The sequence below is a fragment of the Pseudorasbora parva genome, chromosome 15, assembly GCF_024679245.1.
Source record: "Pseudorasbora parva isolate DD20220531a chromosome 15, ASM2467924v1, whole genome shotgun sequence".
Classification (NCBI taxonomy): domain Eukaryota; kingdom Metazoa; phylum Chordata; class Actinopteri; order Cypriniformes; family Gobionidae; genus Pseudorasbora; species Pseudorasbora parva.
In genome coordinates, this window is record NC_090186.1 from 40,295,681 (window position 1) to 40,317,855 (window position 22,175).

The 22,175-nt window shown below is 36.9% G+C and overlaps 1 protein-coding gene across 2 annotated transcripts in view; it reads left to right on the forward strand.

The window, feature by feature from the left end:
- Positions 1-22,175, forward strand: part of flvcr2b (FLVCR choline and putative heme transporter 2b) — a 23,739-nt gene extending 1,564 nt beyond the window's left edge. The window contains exons 2-11 of one of the 2 annotated variants that reach the window (XM_067418074.1): positions 5,385-5,526; positions 8,462-8,602; positions 10,488-10,555; positions 10,771-10,874; positions 14,187-14,297; positions 14,389-14,494; positions 16,452-16,563; positions 19,679-19,734; positions 21,122-21,232; positions 21,552-22,175. In XM_067418074.1, the coding sequence (XP_067274175.1) occupies positions 5,385-5,526; positions 8,462-8,602; positions 10,488-10,555; positions 10,771-10,874; positions 14,187-14,297; positions 14,389-14,494; positions 16,452-16,563; positions 19,679-19,734; positions 21,122-21,190 (909 nt within the window). In that variant the 3' untranslated portion in view covers positions 21,191-21,232; positions 21,552-22,175. The remainder of the gene's footprint in view (positions 1-5,384; positions 5,527-8,461; positions 8,603-10,487; positions 10,556-10,770; positions 10,875-14,186; positions 14,298-14,388; positions 14,495-16,451; positions 16,564-19,678; positions 19,735-21,121; positions 21,233-21,551) is intronic. The other variant, XM_067418075.1, reaches the window with a different exon arrangement.

Consider the following 22,175-nt stretch of genomic DNA (forward strand, 5'->3'; position numbering starts at 1 on the left):
CATCTTCACAAACTAGTGAAATGTTCATAAACCTGTTCAACAAAAGACAATGGGCCCTATCTTGCACCCAGCGCAATTGACTTTGTACACCGACGCATGTGCCATTCCTATTTTGCACCCGCGCAAAGCGCGCTTTTCCCTCCACAGAAGCACGTCGCTAAACTAGTGAATGAACTTGCGCTCCCTGGGCGGTTCAGCACAATAAAGGAGCCGTGTTCCGGGGCAAACAATCACTGGTGCTATTTTGCTGTTCCATTAAACAGTTGCGCCACTGACCAGAAAAAACCTGGTCTAAAGTCAGCGGCGCGTTGCGCGTTGTTCATTATGCTATTTTAAGGGCGCATGCATGACCAAAATGTATAGCGTGCACAACACAAAATACACTTTGCTCATGAAATCTACACAGATGCAACAGTTATTTTTGCAAATCATAAATTGTTACACTAAAAAAAATATTAACACATTGTGGTGTGCCACGAAGATGTGAAAAAATAGGCATAAATCTAGCTTACAAATTATTCAGGCTTATTGTAGTAATTAAGGATCTGTTTGCCCAATAGTGGCAAGACATATATATATATATATATATATATATATATATATATATATATATATATATATATATATATATATAAGGACATCTGACAAATTGGTTTGTCCGTCAAGAACCAGGAAAAAAAATCGACTGAAAAAATAAAAAACTGTTTAACCGACGTCTGTTTAACCGACGCTATTTCGGGTGGGTTTCTCCCATCCCCATACAACACAACTTCTCTGTCTTTCACTCCCTTACGAAAGGAAAATATATTTACCAATATATTAGTTGAAATATATTTTAATATATTGTAAATATATGAAATAATATATTGATGGTATTATAAAATATATTATATATTCATGTAATATATTGCAAAATATACAAATGATTGCCGCTTTCAATATATTGCAATATATTGAAAGATATAAATATTAATTCCCATATATGTTAATATATTTCCTAATGTATTGCATGAAATTTTCCAATATACTGCAATATATTTTTGTTTCGTAAGGGCTGCTCTTACAAGAACATCAGTCTCCTCGGCTGTGAACCGCTCCTGGCGTGCGCCTGGTAAATACGCCATAATAATAGCAATCCATAATGGAACTTGTGCACCTGCTTTTAAAGGGAATGTTGGATGCCGGTCTGATTGGTTTATTCACGTTAAGCCCAAACCACACCTATGAATAATGAAGCTAGTTCAGACCAACCCATTTTATATTTGCGCCGAGCGCAAGAGCCATTTATCCCGCCGGGAAAATAGCAACAGCGCCGAGACCCGCCCACAAAGTTACTTGCGCTCCGCGCTTTGACACTTGCGTTTCAGATCGTTAAAATAGGGCCCATTGTTTAAAAACGTGTTTTACCTCACTTCATATCGTCAGTCGAGTGTGTGTGAGCTGATGTGGCTTCTCATCACAGAGTGAGGCAGACGATGCATCATTTTATAGTATTCTACGTCAATCAGCACTGCATTATACTTTATTATTATGAAATAATACCCTAGACGGCTTGAAGAACTCAAATACACCATATTTTGCTGCAGTCGTGTTAATTGTCGTCATGTTAAATCAAAGCGTTTCTATCTTCTGTTTACAGCGTTAGCTTCACATAAGGGGTTTCCTGAAAATGAACACTTCTCTGAGGCAAATGTGGCTTTTCCATTCGAGGGCGCCCTCTGGCTTTCAGTATGAATTAAACGTTTGGGTAATAAATTATAAATGAGAAAAATAATACATAAGAAATTAAAAAACTTAATAAATTTAAAAAATAATACATTTAAAGAACAATCCATTTTTTCAATCCATGTACAGGAGTTTTTTCCCTCACAGTGGATGCGCAAGAAGTTAATATTATATATTTTATATATATATATTATATATAATTATGAAAATGTTATTGTAATGGTAATTTCTTATTTGTTAAAAATATTTTTAGCAGTAATAATAATCATAATTATTATTATTAGTCATATTAATAGGCCTATATCAACACAATGCTATATACACACACTTAATTTGTGTAAAAAAAATAAAAAATAATAATCGCATTTTAAATCGCAATCGCAATTTTAACCAGAATAATCGCAATTATATGTTTTCTGGTTCAAACCAGGCTACTGTTGGCCTACTACTGTATTTGTCTGAGTTATGTTGAAGTGCTTGGGACGTGGCTTGTAATGGTGAGACTTGTTTTTGAAATCAAGGTCTCAAAAATTATATAGATTTAGATTTATTGGCCAATATATTGGTAATCAGCTTTAAATATAAATAATTATCGGTATGACAACATTTTTATATCCGTGCATCCCTAAAATGAATGCTGTTGGTAATTATTTATGTCTGTCTGTGGGTTTTACAAATATTTAACCAATAAAAAGTATTAAAAACAGGTGACTAAACCTCGCAACTCCATTGGCTCCTCAAACTGTCAGTCAAACCTCATAACTCCATCCGCCTCCATTTAGAGTGATGTTCCGCACACAGTTTGGAGATCTTTGCTTATTTGCAATGCAATGGTAAAAAAATTACTTATGTTTAAGTAAGTACAGCGTTTTCTTTACTAAAGAAACTCCACGTCCATAAAGGCTGACGTTTTTTGCCTTTGAAAAACGGAGAATAGTCTTAGTCTAGTACTTGTTGTCTAGTTGAAGCAAATATACTGTTTTATATATCCTGTGCATAGCGCTCCATCTTTTGATGAACGTAAGGCCTAAAATGTGTCTGTTCCAGTGACATACAAAATATCTTTAATTCGCTGGTCAAAAACATCATATCTTAACTTGAGCTTGAATTTCATAAAATGTTAGTATTGTCATGACACATGCAAGTGTCTGACCTTTTATAAAGCCAATATCAACTTCACTGACTTTTTAATATGCCATTTAAAGCAATGCTTGTTTGTGCAATTTTGTTTATATTTTTATATAATGGTGTGCTAAGGTAACCAAAAAAAGGCTGAGAAACACTGATCTAATCTTTATACATACTAAGAATTAAAAACTACAGCGGATAAAACTAAAGCTGTCAATAGAAAGCAGAATGAAACTAAGAACATTAGAACTTCACATCATAATGCGCGTGCACAACTGAATTTGTTCTTAATCTTTTTTAAGATAAATTAATTTGGAGTATTCTAAACAAGCGACCGCATGCCCAAGGTTATCCATTTGCATAAAACACGCCCAAACCATCCCCATATAAGGGCTTTCCTCACAACCTTTGCTTTGCAGGCTTTCATCACTCTCAGCAAACATGTGATGGTCTTTAAAGACACGCTCTTGATATTCAGAGAAGCATTGAAGCTCAAGCTATAATGCAGTGTTTTATCCTCTTTCACTGTATATGATTAAATATATTTAAGATTAAATATCAATGTCTTCAATGTAATCTTAACACAATATAAGGCCACCTAGAGTATGTGAATTTTCAGTAGCTGTGGTTTTTCAATTGTTCGCACGTTTTGTAAATGTACAAATCATTTTAGTACCAAAGTTATTGCTGGATCTGTGAGAACATTCTTACGTAGATTTCACAGACATATTATAATACAGGGAGTGCAGAATTATTAGGCAAATGAGTATTTTGACCACATCATCCTCGGTATGCATGTTGTCTTACTCCAAGCTGTATAGGCTGGAAAGTCTACTACCAATTAAGCATATTAGGTGATGTGCATCTCTGTAATGAGAAGGGGTGTGGTCTAATGACATCAACACCCTATATCAGGTGTGCATAATTATTAGGCAACTTCCTTTCCTTTGGCAAAATGGTTCAAAAGAAGGACTTGACAGGCTCAGAAAAGTCAAAAATAGTGAGATATATTGCAGAGGGATGCAGCAGTCTTAAAATAGCCAAGCGTCTGAAGCGCGATCATCAAACAATCAAGCGTTTCATTCAAAATAGTCAACAGGGTCGCAAGAAGTGTGTGGAAAAACCAAGGCGCAAAATAACTGCCCGTGAACTTAGAAAAGTCAAGCGTGCAGCTGCCAAGATGCCACTTGCCACCAGTTTGGCCATATTTCAGAGCTGCAACATCACTGGAGTGCCCAAAAGCACAAGGTGTGCAATACTCAGAGACATGGCCAAGGTAAGAAAGGCAGAAAGTCGACCACCACTGAACTATCCAAGAAATATCTCAAGACTGATTTTTCTAAGGTTTTATGGACTGATGAAATGAGTGAGTCTTGATGGGCCAGATGGATGGGCCCGTGGCTGGATTGGTAAAGGGCAGAGAGCTCCAGTCTGACTCAGACGCCAGCAAGGTGGAGGTGGAGTACTGGTTTGGGCTGGTATCATCAAAGATGAGCTTGTGGGGCCTTTTCGGGTTGAGGATGGAGTCAAGCTCAACTCCCAGTCCTACTGCCAGTTTCTGGAAGACACCTTCTTCAAGCAGTGTTACAGGAAGAAGTCTGCATCCTTCAAGAAAAACATGATTTTCATGCAGGACAGTGCTCCATCACACGCGTCCAAGTACTCCACAGCGTGGCTGGCAAGAAAGGGTATAAAAGAAGAAAATCTAATGATATGGCCTCCTTGTTCACCTGATCTGAACCCCATTGAGAACCTGTGGTCCATCATCAAATGTGCGATTTACAAGGAGGGAAAACAGTACACCTCTCTGAACAGTGTCTGGGAGGCTGTGGTTGCTGCTGCACGCAATGTTGATGGTGAACAGATCAAAACACTGACAGAATCCATGGATGGCAGGCTTTTGAGTGTCCTTCCAAAGAAAGGTGGCTATATTGGTCACTGATTTGTTTTTGTTTGGTTTTTGAATGTCAGAAATGTATATTTGTGAATGTTGAGATGTTGTATTGGTTTCACTGGTAAAAATAAATAATTGAAATAGGTATAAATTTGTTTTTTGTTAAGTTGCCTAATAATTATGCACAGTAATAGTCACCTGCACACACAGATATCCCCCTAAAATAGCTAAAACTAAAAACTAAAACTTCCAAAAATATTCAGCTTTGATATTATTTTTTTGTGTTCATTGAGAACATGGTTGTTGTTCAATAATAAAATTAATCCTCAAAAATACAACTTGCCTAATAATTCTGCACTCCCTGTAATAACTTTTCCATGGGTCCCTGAAATCCTGTTTGAAAACCTCTTATTTAAGCCAAAAAAAAATGGAGAACAAGCGCAGGATGCTTTGAGTGATGCTTAATGTGCAACCATATAATTGCATGACAGTCATCAGTGTCCCAAGTGGAACAAGGCCCTTGCTAGCGAGTGCTATTTTACTTGGAAGTTCTGCATTTATATACTTGTGTTCAGTAAACAGTATGTATGTTATGTACTGCTTCATTTTGAACCTCACAGATGTCCGTGTTTTTTAGTTGGGGATTGCCATCGGTTTCCTCGTTCCTCCAATACTGGTGCCAAATGTGGATGATCCGGATGAGTTAGCAGCTAACATCAGAGTCATGTTCTACATAACTGCGGGTGTGGCCACATTCCTCTTTGTGTTAGTTCTCATTGGTAAGTGCAAATATTATTTTTACTAATATCACCTATATTGTTCAATTCAAAAACAGTGAGCTGCTGACTAGGGCAGTGTTTTAAAACGTGTTAATGGCATGAAGGTTGTTCCAAAAGATAAAGAAATTAAAGGGATAGCTCACACAAAAATGTAAGTTCTGACATCAGTTACTCACACTCATGTCGTTCCAAACCCAAAAGACTTTTGTTCATCTTCGAAACATTAATATTTTTAATTTCTGTTTCTCTATTAAAAGTCTATTTCCTTAGACTTAAATAAAGAGTTAAATAGAGTTAAATAAGTCTAAATTAAGTCTGTTAATCATAAGAGACTTTCCATTCCATGGAGCTCTCTACACACTGTTCTTGAGCTAATCTGAAGGCCAAATGAAGTTTGGAGGTCTGTAGCTTTTGACACTGCAGGAAGTTTGCGAGTTGCGACTTCTGCACACTGTGACCCTCAACATAACATGGCCTACCACTTCGTGGCCAAGTTGCTGTTGTCCCCAAATGCTTCTGCTTGCTTATAATCCATAAAAAAAGTTTATCATGGAATATTTAGTAGTGAGGAAATTTTATGAGTGGATTTTTTGCACAGGTGGCAAACTATCACGGTACACACGCTTGAGTTCACTGAGCTCCTGAGAGCGACCTATTCTTTCACAAATGTTTGTAGAAGCGTCTGCATGCCTAGGTACTTGATTTAATACACCTGTGGCCATAGATGTGATTGAACAGCCAAATTCGATGATTTGTAGGGGTGTCTCAATACTTTCAGTAATGTATATGTATATCAAATGGAAGTAGGCTATAACTTCTTTAGGCCAAAATAATGCGATTGTCCTTCACAGAAAAGACCATTCCAGAATGCATTGTGACAAATTCAGTGAAACACAAATTCACGATAGCAAAGAATGCAAAAGAATTGTTGATTATAAATAATTGCTGGAAAAATGCTCAAATCAAACTTAATTCAAAACATTGTGTGACACGTGGAGTTGCTGCCTATATAGAGAGTTTTAGTGACGATTATGGCGCTATCTTAGAAGGAAGATGACTATGTAGGCTGGAGGCAGCAAGGTTGCTCGCTAGGTTGTTGTGTTGATATTTGACTCTCTTTTCGTGTGTGTCTGTTCCTCTTTTCTGTTCTTCCTGAATGTACAAAAGCACAAATTCAAATTTGCTTCAAAAGCAAAAAGCGTTAATAGTTTCTATACATACTATATAAATGATCACTGTGTCTGTTATGTTGTTAGCCTGTTTGTAAGAGTGTAAATGGAGTATGTTAGTGCTTGATTATTATCTGACCTTTAGCACAAATGACTGAAGGGGAAATGAGGTTTTTTTTTCTTTCACTTTCAACGTATTTTGCTCAGTCTTTATATGTTGTCATATGCTGAGCTGGCCATTTTTACCTTGATTTGACCACAAAACCTTCTGTCGGGTTTTAAGCAACACTCACGTGCATTCAGTTCTGTTCTCACAAGCAAAAAATTTGTCTAGACAATAAAAAGAAGAAAATCACAAGATATTCTCATGCCAAAAACATACTCGCCCTCATGTGAAAACAAGTTCTGTTAAAAAACATTTGACTTTTCCATGGAACAAAAAAAAAAAGTATTTTTAGAAAATATTATGGCCTGTTAAAAGTATAACAAGTGTAAAAGTGTAACAACAAATGTAACAAGTTTTCCTCACGGCTTGTGCACTATATTCAAAGTCAGTCTGTTAAGTCATCATACGGGGCTTTTTGACATTTTTGGAGCTCCCTTCCTTATTTGTATTTTATATCAATAAACACCTGATATATTCTGATAACATTCCCTTTTGTGTTTCATGGAAGGAAATAAACTCATGCAACCTGCAACAACATGATGGAGAGTTATGATGACATACTTTTTATTTTTAGTTTAACTGTTCTCTTAATTTCCCTTAAAAATAAACAGCTGCTCTGTTATTTAATTCTTTAGAAAAGAACAAGCCCAGCAGATTCAAGCGTTTCTGTCTAATAGTTCTGCATTTCTGAGTTTTTAATATCTAGTGCATGTTTGATAAAGCAAATATGACAGAGTTCAGTCACCTGCAGTTTTGGGGACAGCAGGCTAAATTTTTACTTAAACACAAACATTCCCAGATGGCATAACATGGCGAATTCATTCACTTCAACACGTTGACACAACTGACCTTTATTTCATCTTTTAGAAATGAAGCATGTTTCTTTAAAGTCTCTTCTTTTTAAACAATTTAAATGAGCAAACATATTAGCTTTGTGTCAACCTCGGCATCTTGGATCCATTTTTTCCAATGTACACTGTAAACCCGAATAAGTTTTTGATTTGATTTGATTTATTGGATAACAGTGAGAATACGCTCATTTGTCAAGGATTGCACAATAAAGTTTAAACAAAACTTGTTTTCATTGTGGTCACATCAATGATTTCCATGCAATTTCTCCCGAGTGAAAAAAAAATGTATGCGTGCTCGAACGACAGCAAAAATCGCACCGTTTACAGACGGTTTTAAAAGCCATTATTTTGTTGCAGTCTTCTTATATTTTATATTAAACAACGTTAACTTATGAAGTTGTCTAGGATATTTTAGCATTTTGAATTTAATTCATTTTTTAGTTTAAGATTTAGTACATTTCTTATTTGCAACTTTACCTAATTTTGTTACGAATTGTTTTTATTAGTTTATTTATACTATCCATTTTATTAACATAAATGTATTTGTTTCAGTTAGTTCTTCATCTAATATTTCATTTTTATTTCAGCTTTATTTCAAGTACCAAAAACCTATTTTTAATCATTTTAGTTTTCGTTAACAATATGTGCTGTGGTGTCCAGTTACACAGTGAGAGATCAGAGCTGATCTACTACATGTAAATGAAGAGTTTTATTAATTGGACAAGCTTGTGTTTTTATGTTCATGTCAGTGTTTGAGGAGCGTCCGGAGATCCCTCCCACCCACGCTCAGGCCGCGGCTCGGCAGATCTCTCCTGAGAGCTATTCGTATACAGCCTCCATCGTCAGGCTGCTCCACAACAAAGCCTTCATCCTCCTCGTCATCACTTACGGTAAATGTCACAGCGCACAACAGAGCCTTTCAGGACCGCAAACTGGGGTTCATTATGCCTGCTGCCATCTAAACACAGTCATAGTTTGTTACTGTGAACATAAACATGAATAGTTCTATAGTCAGTGCTGTTTGCTGATGTAAGCATCTCTATTACTGTGCTCGTACTTGGGGTTTGTGATTCAAAAAAAAAAAAAAAAGATTAAATAAAATAAAATGGTCAGATCCACAACAATGGTCTGATATAAAAATAAAACATTCTTCAGTTTACAGCCTACATACATGTACCACAGCCTACATACATTTAAGAGAAATTAAAACTTTTATTTAGCAAGTAATAATAATAATAATAATAGATTTAGACTTTTCATTCCAAAGAATCTCAAAGTGCAACAATGGAAAAAGGGAAACAAATAACAAAAATGAATAAAAAGTAAAAAAATAAAGAAAAATACAAACAATCAACACATAAAAGTCTTTCTGAACAGAAACGTCTTCAGTTCAGCTTTAAACTGGTCCATGCTCTGTACTGCTCTCAGCTCACTGGGAAGGTGGTTCCTGAGCAGCCGAGCAGAAAGCTCGATCCCCCATGGTACGAAGCCTGGTGGTGGGGACTTGAAGAAGCAGGTGGCCTGAAGATCTGAGGGTGCATGTGGAGGATTTTAGAGTGATGAGTTCCTGTAGATATGGAGGTGCATGTCCGGTGATGCATTTATGTGTGAGCAGGAGGATTTTGTAGTCGATCCGGGATGAAACGGGAAGCCAGTGCAATAAGTGTAGGATGGGAGTTATGTGATCATATTTACGGACTCTCATAAGGACTCTGGCAGCGCTGTTCTGGGTGTATTGAAGCATCTGGATATTTCTGCCAGAAATCCCACTGAAGAGTCGGTTGCAGTAGTTCAGCCTGGTGGAGACAAAGGCATGGAGTTTCTCTGCATCTGGAAAGATTAAAAGGGGACGGAAGGTGGTGGAAGGAAGTTTTACAAATGTGCTTAATGTGGTCATTGAAGTACACATTAAATTGATCAAAAGTGACTGTAAAGACTTTCATAATCTTACAAAAGATTTCTACACCAGAGTTCTTTTGCAGACAATGTGTCTCCACAAAAATATTAAGCTGTACTGTTTTTCAAAATTAATAATAAGAAATGTTTCTTGAGCAGCAAATCAGCATGTTAAAATGATTTCTGAAGGGTCATGTGACTGGAAGACTGTAGAAATGATGATGATGATGATGCAGTTTTTCATCACAAGAATAGATTATAATATATACATTTTTTTAAAAGTTATTTCACATGATAGATTTTTTAATAATGTGGGAGAAAAAAATTTGACCAGATAAATGCAGCCTCTGGGAGCGTGCGACATCTTAATGAAACATGGAAAAATTGGAATTAGATATTATATGAATATATTATTTATATGATTGATTGATTGATTGATTGATTGATTGATTGATTGATTGATTGATGTCTAGCTTGTGATGGCATGAAGATCAGTTTCAGCTAGTCAAAAAAAAACTGAAAATGTTAAAACCTAGTTCTGAACAGAATTATTTGTCATTGTTTTGCTTTCATGGTGAGCATAAACAACATTAACCTTGCACACTGAGTTTATGATCCATCTGCACACACACACACACACACACGTGTCTGTGTAACACTGGCATGGGAAGCCTGTAGCTGCATTTATCCTGGCTGAACATTGACAGAAATAATCCTGCAGGAATGCAGAGCTCTGTATGTCTTTATAACTGCTTTAGAAATGTGACCTTTATTGCTGCTTACTAGATACACATCAAATCAATAGTCTGAAAATGTTCTGTTAATTTTTTTTAACAGATTTTTTTTTTCTTTATTTTTTTGACTTCTGTCTATCCCCAGGGCTGAATGTTGGCTGTTTCTATGCTGTCAGTACGCTTCTCAACCGAATGATCATTGAACACTACCCTGTAAGTCCCTCTGCCTGTCCAACCAATCATGAGAGCCCATGGCCTACACTCAATCTACATAACTTTTAACTTCCTCATTGGCAATTATTGGTGGAAGTTAGTTTTTGTGAGTTTCCATTTCTACATTTATGTGTTAATCCAGAAGAACTGATATTAGTCTGACATATTGTGTTAAAACAGAGAATGTATGTAAAAGTTTGCTCTGGTTTTAACAGGGAGAGGAGGTGAATGCCGGCAGGATCGGTCTCACCATTGTGATCGCTGGCATGGTGGGTTCCCTCATCTGTGGAGTCTGGTTAGACCGATCTAAGACATACAAGTAAGCGGCTGGACTTTAATTCTAACAAATCTTAAAATGTCATTCAGGCAGTGACAGTGCTGGATAAACATTTGTCTTCATTCCCCTCTGAAGATAAGTGTGTTATTGAGTTCTTCCCCCCTGTGAGTCTGTTCATATGCTTTGGTTAAGTGTGTTTTTCCAGGTGTTTGCGTCTTTGACCCATGAACCTAGACCTCAGTGACCTTTTGTCTGAGTGCATTTGACCCTCGCAGCATGTCTCCCCCTCCTGGGCATTGTAATGTTTCTTTTATTCAGCTTTGTTCTCACTTATCACCAGGGATGGAAATTAACTTTTTTTGTCCACCGGCCACTGTGGCTGGTGGATTTCAAAATCTACCAGCCACTCAATGTTTTTACCAGCTACTTTCTTTTAAAGAACTTTAAAAAAAAAACTTTCCAGGGTTCCCGTGGGGTCTTAAAAAGCCTTAAAAGCATTGAATTTATTAATTTGGAAATAATACCTTAAAAATTAAATTGTGCTGTGTGTAACTTCTCCGTATTGTATTTTTCCTCAAAAGTTTAATTTGTCAACCATGATTATTTTGGTTTAATAACACAGCCCCGGGTCATATTCAAATACTGCGAACACGTGATGCCTTCAATAAATGAAGATCACAACCATAGACTGCAACACAACACACAACACAACACAAAACAGAACACAGACCTCAAGCAACAAGCAAAGGAGAAGTGCAAAAAAAATTGTTTTTCTTTGCTGGGTGAGATGTGAAATAGGTATTCATTTTTTATATAAATGGTCTTAAAAAGGTCTTTAAAAGACTTGAATTTAACTTGAAGAAATCTGTAGGAACCCTCCCTTTTTTTGCATTGCCATTCGTAATCTTGAAATGGCCTTCTTTTTTTTGTAAATGCGTGGGCGTTCCTAAACAGTATTATGATCTTATCCAACTGGGCCGTGTTCAGGCTGGTAAGTGCCTTCATGTCAGCCTCTATTCTCTGGGGCTGCTTTTCCCTGTGCTCTCTTTTTTTACCTGGATGTGGCATTTGGATGATTCATGGTCTTTTATGGCTTCCAGTTTTAGGTTTTAGTCCCAACAATGAAACCATTAGTTTTGGCATCTTCTGAAGCGTGTTGACGACATGCCGAGCAGAACATTGTTTGACTTGTCTCGTCATAAACTAACCAATCGTGGGATTTGCCATTGTCTGTTTTTCTCCATCGTTCTTTAAAAAAAAGTTTTTGATCTTGGCCTCTTTGTCCACTGGCTCCTCCAGAGATGTTTTCTCTGCAGACCTCTTAAAGGGATCCCATGGTGTTGAGACTTGTATGGCTTAATATAACATAAATGATGTCTCTTACTGAATTATGTGGTAGAAAACCCATGAAAGATCTACGTTATTTAAAAAATCGATTTTATATTTGGACCATGGGCGGCGCCATTTTGTTTGCGTTCTAGGTTGATGACGTAGATTGGTTGAACTCCTCAATCAGCTGGCGTTACCCGTAGCTATTTTTACCACAACGCAACTCGAAAATTGTTTCAGAGTTAAACAAAACCAATGAATTCCTTTGTAATTGTACTTAAAACACACTCAAACATACATGTGCACACAAACTCACCTACACAAGTCACAAACAGATCGGCGGGCGCGCACACACACACCTGACAGACTGCTCTGTCTCAATCGCATGCATCATCACCAAAACATCCTGCCTCTCTTCCTCATGTTACTTTATCCCATCGTCCTACCTAGATATTTCCCTCTGCTGGTCACATTAGGCATTACAGTTAATCTACTATCAACAGTCTATCTAGGATATCAACACAGGGAATAGATTGAGGGTATGTGCGCACGCAGTGCGTGCGTGCGTGTGTGTGTGTGTGTGTGTGTGTGTGTTCGCGCCGATCTGTTGGGGTGTGTGTGTGTTCGCGCCGATCTGTTGGGGTGTGTGTGTGTGTGTTCGCGCCGATCTGTTGGGGTGTGTGTGAGTCTGTGTGAGAGAGAGAGTTTGTGTGCACATGTATGTTTGAGTGCGTGAAGTCGGACAGCTGTTTGTAAATCGGCTTTACACTCGTTATTGCGGTGGAAGACTGAATGACTGCACTTGAACATGTCCACTATGGTGTCGGACAACACTACAAATGGCCGTCCCTTCAAATAATGCCCTATTTAAGGGTATAGGGTCGATTTCAGATTCAGCCCCTGTCGTGGAGACTGAGCAGCCCAACATCTCGATTGAAACAGAGCCTGTCGTGTGCGCGCCCGCCGATCTGTTTGTGACTTGTGTAGGTGAGTTTGTGTGCACATGTATGTTTGAGTGTGTTTTAAGTACAATTACAAAGGAATTCATTGGTTTTGTTTAACTCTGAAACAATTTTCGAGTTGCGTTGTGGTAAAAATAGCTACGGGTAACGCCAGCTGATTGAGGAGTTCAACCAATCTACGTCATCAACCTAGAACGCAAACAAAATGGCGCCGCCCATGGTCCAAATATAAAATCGATTTTTAAAATAACGTAGATCTTTCATGGGTTTTCTACTACATAATTCAGTAAGAGACATAATTTATGTTATATTAAGCCATACAAGTCTCAACACCAGGGGATCCCTTTAACGATTGCGATGTAACGTTACTTTTTTGGGTAATGCCACCTCCTCTAAAAGTGTCCGCCATCCGTTATTGTTTTTACCCGCCATGGTGGCCAGTAGGTGAAGCGAGTTTACTCATGTAGGTATCCTGAATAATAGGTATTCAGATTTCTATTAGTTTAATTTTAAAAATGTGTGTACTTGTTTATATTAAATTGATGGGACCAAATGTCCCCACAATGTAATATAAACCTGAGATCACCTGCGTACAATGTAAATGGATTTATAAACATACTAAATTATGTTTTTTTGAAAATGTAAAAATGCAGCATGTTTTCTGTGACGGGTAGGTTACTGGGCAGAGGCAGTGTAGGGGGAAAGAATGTACAGTTTGTACCGTTTAAAATCCATTACGCTTATGGAAAGTCCCAACCATTCCCAAAAACCTAACAGATGTGTGTGCATGTGACACAAATTATGATTGGCCCCACTGTTTGTTGCAACCAAAAGCACATAGTTTAAGAAGGAACCAGATATTTAGAAGATGCTATTTTACTAAAGCAACTGAAATGGTATTTCTGGATCTACATGTATAGCAGCTATAAAATAATGATAAATATATAACTTATAGCTGCTCTAAATGATATGATCATACTTGTTCAGTCATGCTTGGACATATTGGATCCAGATGTAAGATTTGACCTGTGTCCCAAGTCTCTATTATGTGATGTCTCCACAGACAAACCACTCTAGCTGTGTATCTGATGTCCCTTGTGGGTTTGGTGCTTTATGCTTTTACCTTGGATTTGGGTCACCTGTGGGTGGTCTTTATCACAGCGGGAACCCTCGGGTAAGTTTTTTTTTTGTTCTTGCTATACATGGCCAGATGAAATTTGCACACAAAAAAACATATTTTCTCACTTTTAAAACCTCTAACGCAGGTTCTTTATGACGGGTTATCTTCCCCTCGGTTTTGAGTTTGCAGTCGAATTGACTTACCCAGAGTCTGAGGGGACATCTTCGGGACTTCTGAACTGCTCTGCACAGGTATGTGTGTGATATATAGATATATATATAGATATATATATATATATATATATATATATATATATATATATATATATATATATATATATATATATATATATATATATATATATATATATATACGTGTGTGTGTGTGTGTGTGTGTATATATATATATATATATAAAGACTAGCCAAATTAATATCCAAAAGAAGTACACAAGAAAATCTAAATGAAAGGATTGGTTTACCCAAAAATGTAACCTTACTTTTATGAAGTGACCAAAAAATTACATTTACCGCTTTATTCACGTAACAACATCTGCTCTCATGTCAGCACAACACAACTTGCGAACGCGGATTGGAGCTTAATGTTTTGTAAATAAAGTGTTTTTGTGCAAACAGTGCACTCACATGGAGTCACATGGATTACTTTTATGATGTCTTTACCTTTCTTGGGCTTGAAATTCCTAGTTCTGAGACAGTCAGTGGAGGGACAGATCTTCATTTGTGTTCCAAAGTTAAATGAAAGTCTTATGGGTTTGAATTGGAACGACATGAGTGAGTAGTAATGCCATACTTTTCAATTATGGGTTAATTATCCATTTCAAGGTGAATGAAGGAGACATAGCGTCTGCAGGGGTCACTTATAATTTATTAAATAAACAATAAATTGTTACTTTTGCCAAAATGCATAAACAAACGATATACTGCCAAAACTGTTCTGTGTGTATTATGTTGCTAAAGCTGGTCTCAAAACAGATGTTTTGAAATCCTAACCGATTGCGAAATCTAGTTTACATCATGCACGTAAGGAGAATTTTCTCTCAAATCTCAAACATGCTCACAATACAAATATTTGAAAACCATTCAATTTTACACATTTTGAGGGTTGGTTATTCTGTAAGGGTTTGCGTGGTTTAATCCCAAAAAAAAGGAGCCAGGAATACACTCAAATAGTCTTTTGTTCACAAACAGAATTACACAGGAGAATCTCAGGAGAATAAAAATGTAAACAACACTAAAAGGCACAATATGTAATTTTCACCACTAGAGGTCGCTTATTCAAAAGGCTTGAGGGCTACTATGAGACACTTGTTGCACACTGCAGTCAGCTAGAACCATTTTAGGCATGATAAAACATGGAACTCGCTGAAAACCAGATTTAAACAATAACTGTTGAGCTATATAACAATGATTCGTTTTCTGATGAACGTATACAATCATTTTTGATGAATGTATCCAAACAAACTCACCTGTCTAATAAAACTCTCTGCAAATGCCTTGTTCTGAGATGGTGCTTATGTTTTATGGGGATAATAAAAGGAGTTAGTGGATTTTTACCATTATAGGGTGGTTGTATACATGCACTTCCAACACACATTTATGTTCAAACACCATGTAAAAGTGAATTTTGCATAAGAGTTGCCCTTTAATCCTAAAATTGTACATATTGTGCCTTTAAGCAACAACAATAACCGACAAGGAACAGAACAAAACAGGAAGCACATATACACAAAGTTAACAAGGGAAACATAATGATTGACAGCTGAACCTAATCAGTAACTAATGAGAATAATTAGGAATTAATCAAGGCTAAACTGAACTGAAGCACAAGAAACAAACACAGGAATGAAAAGACAACTAAACAAGACATAATCCTGACCCCAAGGTCATGGACAGGATTTTCTTCAGTATTGTCGGGTGTAGTGCATCAGGGATAAATCAGCCTTAAAACTCCTGTAGTCTGAGCCCGGCTTAAGAGTGTTGAGCAGACAGATCTTTTCGGTGAATCGGTCATAGTCATGCTTTGTGGCAAACACAGCTATTGACCAATCAGCAGCAAGGACCAGAACTATCTGTTTGATAAACTCTGTATAAGAGGCTCCAGTTGTCTTATTTTTTTAGTTTAATATTATTTTATAGAGTTTATATGGAGTTACCAACAATCCTAATGAACATTGTGTTTCTTACTGCAGGTATTTGGGATCATATTTACAATCTGTCAGGGGAAAATCATGGACTCGTTCAATACTCTGGCTGGAAATCTCTTCCTATGTGCCTTCCTGGTGATAGGAACCTTCATTACAGGTGCAGATCACTCAATGCTCGTCTTCCTGACTAGTAGTTCCTCTTTAATCCAGTAATAAGTTGTGAAACTACGTTGTATTTTTACTTTGGTCCTATGAACTATAGTTGCTTTCAAACGTTTTTTTCCTGGTGATGATATTGCTTCTTGGAAAGCATTGTTCATGCTGCATGAGTGACATTATGAAAGGTGTCCTCTAATGTGTCAGTTAATGTATGAGCTATTAAACAGAAAAAACACAGGATTGTGTAAATATAGAATAAGCGACGTTGTTTTGGCACAGCTACAGCCAAAATCATTCAGGGTACAAAAACTGAACCGGATCTCAATCTATTCAGTGATTTGCCTTTCCCATTTATAAACACTTATCAAATGAAGGTAGATTTTAATCAAATGACTGAACTGTTCTCAAGATATAGCAAATTGTTTTAAATGTTGTTTTAAAATGTTATAAAATTATACAACTCATCTTCGCTGCAGTTATTATGACTTCCTAGTTAATATTCAACAAATTTTCCAGGCAATAAAAGTTCAATACAGTCCTTTATATAACATTGATGTGTTCAAGTGCAAATGTAGTGATTTTATATGGAAGAAATGCCAATTATGTAGTGATTGGTTCTCACGTTATGGCTGATACTCACTTAAGGTCTGGTTATGAGTAAATCCAGTGACCACTTCCACCCTTCTTAATCTGGGGCACGAGTCACATTTACATTTACATCAAGGACTTTAACCTTGGCAGTATGAGAACCCTCTCAACAGGAGGCTGTTCAACCATTTACAACGAATGTAAACTGGAGGGAGTTGGTCAGTTGATTTATCTGAAAGATTGGCGAGATATCGTTACCTTGTAGAGCCTCTTCTACATTATCAACACAAGGAAGACACGGGTGTAATAAATATTTTATTAACAAAAAGATAAACAAAAATAACTTCTAAATTAATACCATGAATGATAAAGGAATAAAGTGCATAAGACAGATAAAATACAAGTGAATAAGTTGGGTTTGGCTAAGGCAGTTCTGTTATCTAAGGGAAAGATTAACAGCTGTTTCTCTGAAACTAAGGTGGAAAACCTTATTATGCATCAAACATGATAAAATACTAAAATAAGTAACTAACATCAGCTATATTATCTTTAATGAAAATAATATACTGATAACATACAGTTTTGCTAAAAAAAAAAATTGCATACCCAATGCAGATTCTGTGAAAATGTGAAGTGGGATCAAACAAAATGCATGTCATGTTTTTTTAATAATACTGTCCTGAATAAGATCTTTTACATTGTTTTTTTATATATATTATTGCTATTAAAGCTACATTATGCAACTTTTCCATCTCCTAGAGGGCACCTATTCAAAACAAAGACATAGTTTGATGATGCCAAGTTTGAGCTCAGAATCTTGGGATATGTTGTCTTCTCCTCACACACAGTCGCCCGTGCCATTTCTGCTTTTCCAGCCATGATTAGGAAGTAACGCAGCTCTGTTTATCATATTAGATACATTTAAGTGTGTTTACAATGATGTTATGACGGTACTCTGTGCGTTTGATCAGCAGCTGCTGTGACACTTCTTCACACTTCTAAGACTAAAGCGCTTCTGCTAAATAAAACCGGAGACCGAGGGTAACGCAGATATGACCCATTGACAGGTGACTCCCTCAGACGTCCCGGCTCATTGGTTAAAATAGTAATTCTCTCACAATTTACAAATGGTTGGAAACATTTAGGATAATGTAAGAACTCAGCTGAACAAAATATATAACACTGGCCTGGTGGGTTTGGGATATTTTACTGCATAAATCCTACATAGTGCACCTTTAAATATATTAAACAAGGAGAAATTTGGACGGCATCTTCCTGTTCAGAACGGGGTTTTTTTTTTTTTTTTTTTTTTTTTTTTATTCTTTTTTTTAACAGGATGATATCATCCACATTATTGTCATTTTGTTTAAATATCATTTTAAAACAACAGAAGCAGCAAAGTATGCATGTTTCCTGGAAACCAAATTACAATTTACCTTGATCAATTTAAAAAAAACCTGAAGTAGGTAGACGCAGACGAAGGAACCTTAAAGTGAAGGTTTGCTCTCCTGAGCTTAACCTTGTTGCAAATATCCTTTGGTCCTCTGCCTCTCTGGGCCTTACACTAAGAGCAAAACATCTGCTTTTCTCTCTGGCATGGAGACACAGGGCGTGCTGTAGTAGTCACTGTCTTGCTGAACGAAGACTCTGAATGTAGTGTTTGTTAATGTCTCTTTCCTCACAGACTGGAGACACAAAACATGGTTGCATCTGTTGCTGCCCGAGCTGTAAACTCAGGGCATGGAACCTGTTTCTGTCTCACCATTGCAGGTTGGAGACTCAGGACAGTGTATCTGTTATGTCTCACCCGACACTTATGGGACACTCAGAACTTTGTCTCTCCCCTTAATGGCAATTTCACACTACAGGATTTTAAGACCGGATTAAGCCGATTTGCAAGTCAAATAGCTCGCAGATAAGTTGGTCTGTGATAGGGGACAAATCAGCCAATAATCATCGCTCTGCAAACAAGTAGTACTCAACGACGTATAAAAGAGGCTCGCTGATGCCTCGCAGACAAATATCTAGCATGATGCATATCTGGAGCTGAAAGGCCAAATCGAAATCCTGTGGTGTCAAGTGTTGTGACGAGCTACGGCCAATGAGAGAGCAAGGCATGGGTTGAGGTCACAGGAATAAAGGGCCAAACCACAACACGAGCAAGTCCTGGAATGTGCTGTTCACCACAAAAGTTTTTACTTTCGCTGTTATATCTCAAACTTTTAACCAGAATGGTCTTCAATGTAATTTTAGCCAAGCCTATTGACGGGTCATTATGGATGGGTCATGTGGAATTAAACCTAATAATAATAATAATTTTCTTTTGATTTTTGGAATTAAATATTATCTGGAAATTTCTTTGAGGTTTTTCTTTTGAGATTCTTTGATGAACCCATTAATATTCACAATCGAAATACTGATTGGATAGACTAGAGCTTACAGGTTGCATCAGTCATATCAGTAGATGGTCTGTGAATGTTAAAGCCGTCCTAATGTGTGTCTTTTGTTTCTGTTCTTTATCTCAGCCTGTATTAAGTCAGATCTGCGCAGACAGTTGGCAAACCAGCAAGCACTGGCAGCTGTAAGTATCAATCCAAACCTGCAAAACAGATACACAATTACACCTTCCCTTCACGGCTCCTCCACAGCATGAGCAGAATAACATGTATGTAATATATTTTATGATAGAAAGCAGATTTAAGTTTTCTTGACCTTCTCATGCAGGAATAAGTTCACGTTTTGTGTTTTCTGAGAATGTGATTTGATTTGATGACATTTTAAAACCTCTAACATGTCCTGCAGATACTAGAGAAACGACTGTCGTGTTGTTTCTTCCTCATGTTTCTGTGTTGTGTTTTAACTCCAGTCATTTCGCTCGTGGACTAGATGGTCGTTTTGGTTTGTTAGCTTTTGTTTCAAAGGTTCACAGCAGTATCTGCGAGGGTCCGCTGCAGCTTCTGTGACGCTTTGAACTTTTCATTGTGTTGACATTCCAACCCTGTGATTGGATAATACATGGGAAATACCAGCCCTATAAACACATTTCACACGCTATGTCACGTTCCCTTGGTCCACTCATCCCATTTACATTTAAAAAAATTATTTCCACACTCAAAAATGTTGTTTTTCCACTCATCTCATTGCTTCTTTCCATTCATATACACTACTGTTCAAAAGTTTGGGGTCTGTGAGATTTTTTTAAATGTTTTCAAAAGTCTCTTCTGCTCACCAAGGCTGCATTTATTTGATCAAAAATACAGTAATATTGTTAAATATTATTACAGTTTAAAATAACTGTTTTCTATTTGAATACTTTATTTTATGTAATGTATTCCAGTGATCAAAGCTGATTTTTCAGCATCATTTCTCCAGTCTTCAGTGTCACATGATCCTTCAGAAATCATTCTAATATGACGATTTGCTGCTCAAGAAACATTTCTGGTTATTATCAATGTTCAAAATAGTTGTGGTGCTTAATATTTTTGTGTATACAGCGATTAAAAAATGTTTCAGGATTCTTTGATGAATAGAATTTTCAAAAGAGCAGCATTTATTTGAAATAAATACCTTTTGTACTATTATAAATGACTTTATTGTCACTTTTGATCAATTTAATGCATCCTTGCTAAATAAAAGTATTAATTAAAAACATTAAGTGATAGTGAAGTCCCATCCTCTTTCTGCTTTTGTTCATAACTTCCACTCATCCCACTTTTTCTGCTCATCCTGATTTCCCTTTCCAGTTTTCCATATCCAAATCTGTTTTCCTCTCATCCTGAACAGGTTGTTATTTATTTTTTTTACTCAACCTGTTTCTCCTGTACTAGTTCCTCATCCACACCCCACCCCAATTTCTGTTCCTCATGTTCTTTCTGCTCCTGTAGTTTCATATCTGTTCAAATCTATTCGTGTTCACAGATATGTGTGTGTGCGTGCACGTGTGCGTGTTTGTGTGTGTGTGTCTACAGGCAGCATCGGGCAGGACAGACGTTCAGGTTCACAGCGGGACATCTTTCCTCCCCTCCACGCACATGTGACCAATCAATCACTGCCTGATTTTATTGCTCACTGTGGTTCAGGTATGGGCGGCGCATGTGATCAGCCGCTCAATGATCACACTCAATGAGCTTCGTCTTACTGTCGCTTATAAAGTGATTCAGATGTGAAGTCCAGTGTTAATGTTTTTCGTCTGCGCTATCTGAACGCTTCGCCCTTGAACTTTGTGTGTGGGTGTTAACTTGTTTGGTTGTTTGGTCTGTACTAACATTTATCCTTCATTTAATCCACTAACACACTGACTGTCCTCCAGGGGATGTGTGCATGAAACTGGTTTGATGCCATCAGGGGGCGCTGCTTCACTGTGATCTCTATTACTAATGACGTGTTTTGTGTTTGTAGGGCCATTTGGAAACCAGCACAACAACATCAGCAGCACAAGCTTTTGAAGCCAAACTCTAATGTGATCATGAAGTGGATTTTGTAGCTTTTTGTTGACACTTTTTATATTTTATAATTTGTAACCAGCCATGAATTTTTCAGACTGAAAAGTTATTTTGTGACATTTGAATCAGGATGCATTATGTGTGTTTGTGTGTTTATTTGCATTGTGTCAAACGTCTATAACAGCCAGGGATTGATCAAGCGTGTGTTTTTGTTCATATGCTGTGATCATCTGTGTTTAATTGAATAATCATCTCATTAGGACATATTCTAATTATCAGTTTTTGATTTAAATTATTGTTAACATGTTTGTCTCTCAACGATTTTTCTATGGAAACTTCTAAATATTCTACAATGAAACCTAATGGACTGTGAAATGTTTCAGTATTGTTTGAACTTAAAAGAAACCGAATCCGTTTCCAAATAGAAACCGAAGCTAAATATGCAATGTTGGTTTCCATCTATGAGTTAGTATGTACTGAATAACTGTTTCTGTATTTTTATACAGTGGTTTTGTATTTTGACCCTACTTAAAGTTAATTTGAACAAATTGGAATAAATAAAACAACTCTAACATCTAAA